We start from the raw sequence: 12635 nt of genomic DNA on the forward strand, positions 1-12635 counted from the left end.
ATTGTGGTTGCCTCTGCGGATGCCACATAAGTTAGCCAAGCAAATACGCTGACAACGAGCAAACGTTGTCCCAGTTGATGTTGCCGTTCTTGCTGCTGCTGTTGTTGGCAGTCGTCTCTTGGTCTCTTTTGCCAATGACATTTATGGGTTTACTACTTCCGGCACAGCACTGGAAAAGGGGGAACAACAAAAAAAGAAGAAAGATGCGTGCTGGCATTAGATACTGGTTGGTTGGTTGCGAGCTGTTAACATCCTTGAATGTCACTGAGTCAGTGCGTTTATCGAGTGTGTGGAGCCAGTGCAATGCATTGCCTCAACTGGCAAAATGATTAGCGCGTTGATTTGGCAAACGATTGAGTGCAAAATTGGGATAAAACAGATGCTGACTGAGTGTGGAAAAGGGTGCGCAAAGGGGCAGCGGGTGCAGGCGGTGGCAAAAACACTCAACTGAAGTCGACTTGCTGCCAACTTTGTCCTTGGCTCTGGCGTTTCAACTATGCAGCATTAAGCACCATTGACAACGGCACGCACACCGGCTATGACGAGTTGCACGTTCTCTTTGCTGAGGTAGGACTGCGATACACTGTAAACAAATCATATAGTGAAATTGATGAAAGTAGACTCAATCTCAATCATAGTTGAGAGAAAAAGAGTAACGCTTCATAATTGCATTTTACTAAGCGCCTGTACTCGGATTTAATTCAAATTACAACTAATTATTATGTATTTTGCTTACCATTTGAAAGCAATGCCTCTTGATTACAGAAACAATCTTAAAATAAAATTTTTAACCGGCGCCATTTTCGAATGATATACATTTCAACCACACAGTGATAGTAATTTAACTTATAAGAATTTTAAGTACAGTATTCACTTTTAAATTAAAACTACTTTGCTTTTACGTAAAGTGTTTCTAATATATGAAAAATTATATATGTATATATTATATGTATATATAAATATATATTAAATTTTTCAGCAATTTTAATTCATGCAATGTACAAAATTTGAACTACAAATCAAGCGGGGTTTTTGATTATTTCTTATCTCTATTCCATTTAACAATAACAGTGTGCTACAATGAACTAACAAAAGGGAATATGCAAAAAACTGTTATATAGCAACATATATGTGGTTTTGCAGTTGTCACACTGCTATTTTAAAGAACACAGCTATAACTTAACAGTTCAGTGCACTCTGTTATTCTTTAAGTATAAGCTTCAAAAGCTTAAATTTTAGTTACAGCGAATTCATAGTGTGAGATTGTACTATACCTATATGGGCAAATCTCAGAAACAGTCCACCAGCGACCAATTTTTAAATTTCACATTTTGTAATGTTTCTTTATATGGAACATTATAGTAGATATCGAATTTTAAGAATTTAAAGCAAAAAAGAAATTTCGATCATTATAAATGCACAAATTTTATCAAACCCAATTTTCATTATAATTTTCATAATTTTACTTACATTCGTGCTCTGCGCACACCTTCAAATCCCTATTGTATTCTTCACAATTTTTTGCCTCTGCTTGGCCTCACATATCATATCAAATCAAAAGTAAATCTCACACGAATATAATAAAAATTGTGTGCTTATGTTACATGGAAAAGTGTAGCGTTTACGGGGTTTACGGCTTTGCTAAAAATCTATAAACATTATTAAGACCAAACGATCGGTTTTTGTCTTCTAATATTCTTAACTTTCTTTAGGATATTAACATTCATAGGTTTTATTTTACACAATTCGCTAAAAAAAATGCGTTTGAAATGAAAATTTTGAAACTAACTTCCACTTTGTGTAGCGTGCGACACGTCACAATTTTATTAATTATTTCCAAAACAGTGACTCCAGTGAAATTGAATCTTATACCCTCTGAAATTACTCTAAATTCACTCTAAACACATAACAAAAGTTTACGGTAAATCTTTAAAAAAACCCCCCAAAAAATTTTCATTAGCTAAAATCGTGCGAATGTAGCGTGCGACACGTGGGATTTGCCCATATACATATATATATATATGGTATCATATGTAAATGAAAAGTAGAATTAAAAATTACTTAACTTCTTGTTAGTTGATTTAATGTCTACATTTATTAAACCGTGCTGTTCATACAATCAAAGTGATAGTTTATTATGGATTCCTGTTATTATTACAATTAATTACTAATTGTAATTACATAGAATCGAAACAATATGTACAAGTATATCATAAAATAACAATAAAAAAACGATATTTCTTACCAGTTTTAGTTTCCATTTCGATATTACAAATTGCATGCGTAAAGAATTTACTGCAGGGTTTTTGGCAGTGCACGATAGGGTTTCGATGGTTCCGATGGTTCCAACGACAAGTGAAATTAATTTCAAACAATGCAGCAAACAGAAGACAACAGACAAGAGACAACACGGAGGCAGCATACGATGACAGCCAAGCAAATTAAATAAAAATTCCAACACGCAGAACAGAACAGACATTGAGCAGGAGCTGGCAGCTGGATCAGAAGCTTGAGCTGGAGCTGGAGTTGCTCCTTATGCTGAAGCAGAGAAAGTCGAGGAAGTTTTCATCATATGGCAGACCGTCTAACTGCCGCTACGTGCCAACACAACAACAACAACAACAAGAGGAGCAACAACAGCTACAACTTGAGCAGCAAGAATAAAATTGGTGGCAAGCTACTGTCGACGCGTCGTGTCGCGTCGATTCGATGCAAATAGCTGGCGAAAAGCCGTTAAGAGCTCCCAAAACAACAGGCAACTTGTCGAAAATTATTTCATTTTAATTATGCCAAAGGGCACCCAGAAGAAGCCAACCTAACAGGAACGGGAATGGGAAAGAAAACGGGTATAGGAACCGAATAATGCTGCAGGACGTGCCAAAATGTGGCGCAATTTTGTATGCACAAATGAAATCACGTCACCGCCAGCTGGCTTCCCTCTTTGCCCTCTTCTTCACACACCTCTCTTCACCTTTTTATCACTCTCTCTCTCTCTCTCTCTTATTCTCTTGTTCTCTTCTTCAGACACCTACTACTTGAGTCGTCATTATCAATTTAACTTAATTGCCGACAACATCGCAAGTCGCGACGCAATTCGACGCGTCGTCTCGTGAGTAGTCACGACTCACGAACCGTGATGACTCGTGAGTTGTTACACATTGCCAGCGACTGTTTAAAAGCGTTTAGTCCAAATCGATTTATATTACACTGACGCATCTGTGTCTAAAGCTTTGCTGAATTATTCAATTACATACTTGTCACATTTTCTCTTTCCGGGAAGTGCAATTTTCCAGTTCCTAAATGGAATTACAATACTGCGAATGAAATATGAGCAAGTTTTATTTGACAATATTTAAATTATTCTATAGACAATATCAGCATTTAACGTGAATTTATCATCTTGTGTAATTTATCAAATAATGCTGACATTTTCGATAATTTTTTATGTGGCTACATAATTTAGGGAATAGGATATCGTATTATCATAACTATAATGAATCGCTCATGATGAGAAATTTTTAAGCAATTTCAATTTCAATGCAATGCAATGAAAGTTCAGTTAACGGGTCAATTAGTAACAGTATATAGATATATTAGCCATAAAAAAAGATTTCCTTTCGTGTGATGAAAATGTTTTATAATTTGGAATTAATAAGTATTTTGGGGATTTACTGGAGCTGATTTAACTTTGGTTTTTGCCCCTCTTCTCTTCTTCAAATATAATATGGCCGGCAGCTATTTTATTTTTCTTACCCCATTGTCCCCCTTAGATTGGACTTGCATATTGATGAGCGTGTAAGTGATTTTGGTCCCCAACAAAGAATGAAAATGTCCTTTAAACATGCAGCTGTCACGATTCTTTTGGAATTTCCTTAGGCATATTCCGGAAGTTTACGTAAACATACATTATATTATATATTCTGACTGTGCTATGTGACACAAATAGATGTGTCACAATTGCGAATGAATAAGAAAACAACTCTGATAATACTTATAGCAAAATATTATTATTACTCACAGCACAATTCTACATGTGAGGAGATTAACTTGGAATGCTCTAAATAAAAAAACTAATGTTGTATTCACTTTTTTAAATGTGAATAATACCACCAAATAAATAATGCAATCGCATAAAAATAACAAGTAAGAAAGCTACAGTCGAGTGTACTCGACTGTGAGATACCCGCTACCCATTTTGAATAAAAGAAATATATTTTGCGGTATTTTTCTCAAAATATACCGAATATACTACAAAATACTAAAAATATACCAAATGGTATATTTGGTATATCGATATAGTACTGCATTCATAATATACCATAGACGGCACAATATACCAGATTGTCAGCCAAAGCAACTCAGACCCCTTGTAAGTAGGCGTTTTTGCCTATACAAAACTATTTCTTTAATAACATCCACAATTTTTATCTGATCGCAACCAAAGGAATCATAACTACTATAGTTATAATTGTATATGCCAAAATTCACAACTCTAGCTTTAAAATTACGCTTGTTATTCGATTTTTTGATTTGCGGGGGCGGAAGTGGGCGTGGCAAAAATTTGAAACAAACTTGATCTGCGTGCAAACATAACAAATGCTGTCGAAAAAAAATTATAGCTCTATCTCTTATAGTCTCTGAGATCCAGTGTTTCATACGGACAGACGGACAGACACACAGACACACAGACGAACATGGCTAGATCGTCTCGGCTGTTGACGCTGATCAAGAATATATATACTTTATAGGGTCGGAGATGCATCCTTCTACCTGTTACATACATTTCCTGCCGGCACAAACTTATAATACCCTTCTACCCTATTGGTAGCGGGTATAAAAATACAGACCCAAAAATCGACTTATCTATATACAGTATGAATGTATTTTATGTATATAACTACATAGCATACAATGAATGTACATTTTATCTACTTTATAATCCACTCATCCGCTGTCGTTATAAACAGAGCTTTATCCAACTAAGCGCTTATGTATTTTCTAAATCCATAAAATTTGGCATTTAAAGAGTGGATAATATTGTTCGCGGACTACACAATTAAAGTGGTATCCAAAGAGTACAGCACATATTTGTGATCCGTTTCTTTATAATCCAACTGCAAACTTGAAAAGTGATTGGCTTCCTGGACTCAATAGAAAACATCGTTTAACACCATACGTAATATAGGTGCGGTAAAGCTGTAAAGTCACGAACTCAGACATAGCTGATAACTAAAACTTATCTTTAGTGCAGAAATCAATCAGACTATACAGCAAGCATTCCATTGGACAACAATCAAGCACCGATCACGCCAACTTTCCCTTTTCAACAATGGGTGCTACCTCGTCGACCCCCGCGCAAACAATAATTAATATGCCAAAAAATAACGATCCTAATATTCATCAACAACCGCTACGATGTCCGCAATACGAGTTATATCTCCTTATTGTTGTAATTGGAATGGTAGCCTTTAATTTGCTGCTTACATTGGTTGTATTGTGTAAAAAATCTATGAAGAAAAGATATATGGTCTCAGGCAAAAAGCAAGATAATTTTTCAACCGCCTTAAATGATTTTTAAATGAAAATTAAGCCAAGATTTGATTGTACATCTTATTATAATAAGAATTTTAAATAAAATTGAAAGTAAAGACCTCTCTTACCTCTCTTAAAAAACTATAACATATAGACATAATATGGAATTCACAGAATGGGCCAGGTTTTTCTTGAAGAAATTTTAGCGAACCAATTAATTCATTATTTCTAGCATGAGCATATCATTTAATCGTAGTAAATTAACAGAGGACTAATAGGAGATTTTCTAACTATCTTTAACAATTAAGAAAGCTTCAATCGTGTGTACTTGACTGTGAAAAAAGAAAAAAATTCGCTACATTTGGTATACCGAAATACCTGAAATTGTCAGTCAAAGTACTTAAGACACAATTACAGTACATGTGTTTTGCCATACAGAAGTGTTCCTTAAATAACTTCAACAACTTGTATTTTATAGTGTAGTTATCATTGTCTGTATTGAAAATCTGGGCTTCAAGATTAAACTTGTTATTCGATTATTATTCGATTTGTTGTGGCGTAAGTAGGCGTGACAAAAATTGGAAACAAATTTGATTTGTATGCAAGCATTACAAGTGTTGCTGATTTATAGATTTATCTTGTATAGTCTCTGAGATCCAGTGTTTCATACGGAGAAACGGACAGACATACGGACATGCCTATATAGCTTCGGCTGTTGAGGCTGATTAAGAATTTATATACTTTATGGGGTCGAAGGTGTCTCATTTTGCCTGTTACATACATTTCCTGAAAGTACAAAGTTATAAGTCCATAAACCATATTCATAAATATATTACTTTATTATCTTATCTCTTAAGCAAAGGTAACAGTCGGGGCAACAATTACAAACGGAATCGATACTTTAATATTATCGGGCGAAAAATGTTTATAAATTTAACGATCACATGCACATTTGATGATATAAACATTACAATACGAAAATCTATATAAAAACTTTTAATGCAATATACCAACGTTAAGATCTGATCTTCTGAATGTATGTATTTTTATAGCTTTTGGAGAACTTCAAGCAGTTAATGAACTTAAATCAAAATTTTTGTAAGGGAGGTTGGATTAAATATATTAAATGATTCAATTTAGAAATCGATGAATGTGAGTGAATTCTTGAGTAACTATTGCTGACTTTTAATTTTAGTAAAATCTAATCTATTTTTCAATCGAGGCTATTCTAGATTCTTAGTAAGCTGATGCAGTTGCCAATTAAAATCAAGGTGATTGTATTCTATAATTATATTGTATTAATCATTTCTATGAAAGCTCTGATTGCATTCTCTTTTTTTATATAAGGGTTTCATCGTTGCCAGGGCAGTTCGCAGACAAAGGCCATTTGATGTTTACAATTAGCTGATCGCATAACCAGATCGGCTTTCAAGAAGTCGAGGTAAACACAGTAACCATTGGGGTATCGTTTGCTTCCGCCATCTGGATCATGCTGAAGAAAGTTGGAGTAGTTCATGGGATGGAGTTCGTTGAGCCAGTAAAAGTTCTTCATGCTGAGATGGTCGAATACCTTGGCAGCCAGATTACCACGATGTCCGCCACTCCAGAAGTGCGGATGAGTGTTGGCATGGGCAGAGTGGAGCATAAAGTTGGCCAGGTTGCGCATCTCCTCAGCGGATTCGATGCTCACCAAGCGGGCATTGGAGTCCATTGCCTCGCACGCGAATCCCGCGTGCAACCAGTCTAGCTATGAATCAGATTGGAATCCAATTGGACATATAATATATCGAGCTACTGACAAGACTCACCATGGCTGGCACACTGTATATGCGACTCTTGTAAGACACCTTATAGTACTCATAAGTGGGCTGTGAGTTGGGAGACAACATAAATGATATAGTTCGGGTAAATCGTAGACATACCTACTGCCTTGTTGGTAGAGAAAAAGTAGCAGCTACTTCCAATCTCAACAAAGGGTTTCATGCAACGAGCTAATTGCAAGTGTATCAAATCAGAATAATACATAATTCTTGGGTATACGCATTGAACTTACGCTTCCAGAAATGCATATAGATGATGGCATAGCTGGCCAGAAGTAAAAGGGCTAGCAACATAGTCTCGCAGGACTTTTCCATCTTCGACTTGAACACAACACTAAAACTGCAATTAAGCAGTTTCATCGCTTTTATAGAACTCGAATCAGTTTGAGAGTGTAATTTAAAACCGGGCAAACGTTGCATACAAACTGTGATATGACTTTCAATGGAATTGTACTCGATTCATTTGTTTGAAAATATTTTAAAACTTATTATGTTTATTGGTTAGACTTTTACAATAATGTTTTGGTCATAAGTAATTAATTGTAACTCTTTAGTGAGTAAGCTATGTTAATGAGCAATTACATCAGTGAATTTTGAAATAGCAGTGCGACATAATAAAAACTACATAACGATTTTTTTTCATATTTCTTTTTGTTAGTAATACGCTTGCAAATTGTTTTTGTAAAATGAATTGAACATAAGAAACAAGCAATAACTGCATTACATTCGATATATTTTTGTTTGTTTTCGTATTTTTGAACACGTGTACAACGTTTTGTCTGCACACTGAAATCGCAGTGAAAAGTGACAAAAATATTATATAATATATCACAATAGATGCAGGACAGCGAATATTGAGTCGATTTGGCTTTAAGTTTACCATCACATTTAGAGTTGATTTGGTGTCGTTCCTCAAACGAAACTACTTTTAACTGATTATTTGTAATCAAACTCTGGCTGAATGAGATTCCCTGTAGTTCTTAAAATGGATTTAAGTTTGGACTTGTAATACAATACCATACCAGGAGGATACTCAATATCCTGTACAAAGCACTTTGCTGCGGATATCAATCCGTACTTTAGCTTGTTTTTATATCTGCTACGAACAATTCATTAATCTTGTAAGAAATTTTGACAATAATTTTGTGATGTGATTAGAGAAACGAATTTCTACTTGAGAATTTTAGCAGTATCCAAATTACTTTTCTCGCTGGCCTTTAACTTATGATATTGCAGACGATAATGTGTGATCACTTTGCTTATAAATTTGGTTAATATAAATAGGAATATACTAAAGAATATTAACATAATAATAATACACGTTTCGAACTGACGGAAACTGGCCTGCGTATAATCCCAAAAGGTTGTCTTTTCACATATATAGTATTTATTATAGCCCCACGTTCGGATCATATATAATTCCGAATCTATCAGTTGTAGACTCAAATTACAATCGAGAGGAGGCGCATCGCCTGCCAGCCACTTCTTGTAGGTTAAACTCTCACCCAGAGCATGCCATTTGAACGGATACTCGCTATTGTAACTGTGACCCGATGTGGAAAAGATACTACCATTCACATACCCTTTCGACGATATGTAGATCTGCAAGAGCATCATTTCCTCGGCCGTCTCCACAGAAACCAATTCTCCACCGTTTTGCCAACAACTTCTGCGTGCATCGAAGTAATCGAAAATGTTTTCATCCTAAAATGGATTTGATTGAATTTACTAATCAGTCATACTATATGAGGTTCAAATCAGTGCGTTCAACTTTGACCAAAAATTTCAACATATGAAAATTAAACAAAAAACATTAATTAACAAATAACATTTATTAATGTAATCAGATAAAGTTTTGAGTTTAACTTGAGAACAAATTTCTTTGGACTTGGTGAATTCTGGTTTATTGAACAGCATTCGCTTACTTACGGTGTGACCAATGCCTATGAAATAATAACCTTCGCCAACCTTCTCATAGCTAAGGCAATTGCATATTTGTAATCCACATAGTAGAAGGGTGAAGCAGTCGAGGATCTTTTTGTTATTCATTTCAATTCGCACACAAGTAGTGACTTTGTCTGCCTCGGACTGTAATTAAACTGAATTGCAATATAAAATGAACTCGTCACTTATCATCGAGTAGAGTCCATTTGCAACACTCTGATAATGTTGTTTTTTTTTTGTTATTTGTATATATGTATTTTGTTATTTGTTTGTATATAAGCCAGGGGAAATTGGAAATTTTTGATACACGATTGAAGGATACCAAAAAATTCCTTGTTCAATTGTAAAGTACAATATAAATAAAGTCCATGATCAATATTATTCAAATATTCTTTGTTATGACTGAATGACAATAAATTGATTGATCAAACTTATGCACTTATCATAAAATAACAACTTACAAATACTACTCATTTCTCTAACAATTTAGCCCTAGGTCTTTTAGACAATAGCTCAACTTATAGAAGACTTAAAAGATTTCACATTCTTGATCTCCCTGAAAGGTAAATTTAAGTAAACAAGAAGTTATATTTAATAGCAGGTTTCACTGGAAATCTGCTATTCCTGTTATGTAAATATTAGTCATAAACTTTACTTATTGTCTTAAGACAGATTGTAAATAAAAATTAACTAAAAAAAGAAAAAAAAAATTTCTCTCTTTCAGTTATACTCGACAATATCACTGACAATAATATTGTCGAGTATAACAGCCTTATTTCCGTTGATACTCGTACTGGGGCTGATAAGGACTCTTCGATATTGTTGTCTATTACTTTATTAGGTACTTTAAGCGATTGCAATTGAATGTTTATACCCGCTACCCATAGGGTAGAAGGGTATTATCACTTTGTGCCGGCATGAAATGTGTGTAAAAGGGAGAAGGAGACATCTTCGACCCTATACAGTAGAATCCGGTTATAGCGACTTTCAAGGGACCGACGATTTTACGTCGTTATAGCCAGAAGACGGACTAACTGTTCGTAATAGGGTCTTAAAACAAAACAAATTAATTTTTTAATCAAAACAATATATATAAATGGCAATAATTTGCTTTTATTTAAAATGGGTAGCAGGTATCTCACAGTCGAGCACACTCGATTGTAGCTTTCTTACTAGTTTGTGTATTTTCGCGGTTTATAAATGTGTTAAATTATAAAATGTACCGCAATATTTGGTTTTTATTTAAAATGTGTAGCACTGTAACTTTCGTATTTCGTTTTAAACTGTAGACAGAGTGATTCAACAATAACAGATAAGACGCAATTTGCTACACTCTTTATTATTATATTCCGCGATAATACAAGGCGACAAGACTTCGTTGACAACATGCTGCAGCAACATGTTGCCGCAACATCTGAGAGTAGCTTTAGCAACTTCAACAACTGGTGGGTATCTGAGCAGTCTGGTCTCCGCTGGGCTTTCAGTGCATCACTGTAGGCTCGTTGACGAGCAGCTGCTCGCATATGTCGACTGCGTGGGCGTGGCAGGAGGCGCTGCTCATGTAGAGCTGCCCGGACTGCAGCGTGAGCAGCATGCAGTTAAGTCCCATGCGGGGCGTCGGCTCATCCTCCAGCCAGTTGGTGTAGTTAATGGCACGGGCGCGTCCAAAGTAATTCCAATAGAACTGCAAATCGCCGGGCCAGCGATGTCCGGCGCTCCAGAATTGCGTGCCGTTCTGGAAGCCGCTCTCGTATAGATAATTGGCCAAGACGTGCATCTCGTCCTCGCTCTCGAGGCACACGCGTGACGTGCGCTTGTCCTGGTAGCAAACGTTGCTAAACGAACTTGGCTGCAGACAAGAGTTGCCACGTGTCAGTTGCAATTAAATCTGGTTCGCACATGCCTCGAATACTCACCAAGGGATCTTCGTCTGCAATGTAGTAACAATAATTCTGTTGCACCTTTTCGTAGGGCACCTTGCAACGCATCGCCGCCGCCAATTGCAACAGCAGTCCAACTCCAAGGCAGATCTGCCCCAAGCGGCCTCCCAAGCGCTGCCAGCTGCCTGGCATTGTCAGTATTCTCAGCATTGCCAACAAACTGCACTACAACTAGTATTCGAGCAGTTGGCTTATCACTCGCAGCCCAACGTTTGCTCCGATAAGCCAACAACGTGAGTGTCGTGTTGCTCTAGAACTGCTTCCTAATCAGTTTTTGGTCGCTGCTACAAGGTTTTGTTTACATGCGAAATGTGCGCCGGGAACTCTTCTAACCTGCTCTCTATCTCTCACTCTCTCACTTCCTACATCAAAACTGATAAGTGATAAGTAGTACGCACATATGTTATAGTAAATGTGCAAATATGTATGTTGAATACTTGTCTATTTCTTTGCGTCACTCTCGCTCTTTCTCTATCTCTCTCTTTCTCGATCTGCACTTCAATGATCACTTTTTAATAGAGTAAGGTATATTAATTTGCAAGAATAAAGCCAATAGTTACTCTTTCATGTCTAGATGTTTTTATACCCGCTACCCATAGGGTAGAAGGGTATTATAACTTTGTGCCGGCAGGAAATGTATGTAACAGGTAGAAGGAGGCATCTCCGACCCTATAAAGTATATATATTCTTGATCAGCGTCAACAGCCGAGGCGATCTAGCCATGTCCGTCTGTCTGTCTGTGTGTCTGTCCGTCTGTCTGTCTGTCCGTCTGTCCGTATGAACACCTATATCTCAGAGACTATAAGAGATAGAGCTATAATCTTTTCTCGACAGCATTTGTTATGTTTGCACGCAAATCAAGTTTGTTTCAAATTTATGCTACGCCCACCTCCGCCCCCGAAAATCAATAAATTCGAATAACAGCGTAATTTTCAAGCTACAGCTGCGAATTTCGGTGTGTACAATAATATCTATAGTATTTATGATTTCTGAAAATTTATTGCGATCAGATAAAAATTGTGGAAGTTATTAAAGAAATACTTTTGTATGGGCAAAAACGCCACTTACTAGGGGTCTTAGGTTCTTTGGCCGACAGTCTGGTATGTTGTGCCGTCTATGGTATATTTTGAATGTGGTACTATATCGATATAACAAATATACCGTTTGGTATATTTTTAGTATATTTGTATTATTGGTATATTTTGAAAAAATACCGCAATATTTTGCTTTTATTCAAAATGGGTAGCGGGTATCTCACAGTCGAGCACACTCGACTGTAAATTTCTTACTTGTTAATATCTCCTCTTGAGAGGATATGCTTTCGTAGTAGGTTGCAATTATTGCTATCTTACTCGTTAACAAATTATTACTTACGAAAAATGCATGCAATTGGTCAAGT

At 36.1% G+C, this 12635-nt stretch overlaps 2 protein-coding genes across 3 annotated transcripts; both read right to left on the reverse strand.

Annotated features, from left to right (window-relative positions):
• Window positions 1-6352: 6352 nt before the first annotated feature.
• LOC117564046 (uncharacterized) lies at window positions 6353-10601 on the reverse strand. 2 transcript variants are annotated; one of them, XM_052002922.1, is made up of 7 exons: window positions 10520-10601; window positions 9282-9451; window positions 8935-9056; window positions 7586-7692; window positions 7459-7523; window positions 7341-7400; window positions 6353-7279 (listed from the first exon to the last, which is right to left on the reverse strand). In XM_052002922.1, exons 2-7 carry the CDS (start codon window positions 9399-9401, stop codon window positions 6884-6886), a joined length of 870 nt encoding a protein of 289 aa, XP_051858882.1. In that variant the 5' UTR covers window positions 9402-9451; window positions 10520-10601; the 3' UTR covers window positions 6353-6883. The 2 variants fall into 2 exon arrangements, with proteins under 2 accessions (XP_051858882.1, XP_051858881.1); XM_052002921.1 differs by having other exon boundaries at window positions 10470-10573.
• An 8-nt stretch (window positions 10602-10609) lies between these two features.
• Window positions 10610-11711, reverse strand: LOC117564047 (uncharacterized). Its single transcript, XM_034242656.2, has 2 exons — window positions 11213-11711; window positions 10610-11145 (listed from the first exon to the last, which is right to left on the reverse strand). The coding sequence occupies exons 1-2, from the start codon at window positions 11384-11386 to the stop codon at window positions 10777-10779; spliced, it is 543 nt and encodes a 180-aa protein (XP_034098547.1). The 5' UTR covers window positions 11387-11711; the 3' UTR covers window positions 10610-10776.
• Between the last annotated feature and the right edge of the window lie 924 nt (window positions 11712-12635).

Source organism: Drosophila albomicans, chromosome 2L (assembly GCF_009650485.2).
Source record: "Drosophila albomicans strain 15112-1751.03 chromosome 2L, ASM965048v2, whole genome shotgun sequence".
In the NCBI taxonomy this organism is placed as follows: domain Eukaryota; kingdom Metazoa; phylum Arthropoda; class Insecta; order Diptera; family Drosophilidae; genus Drosophila; species Drosophila albomicans.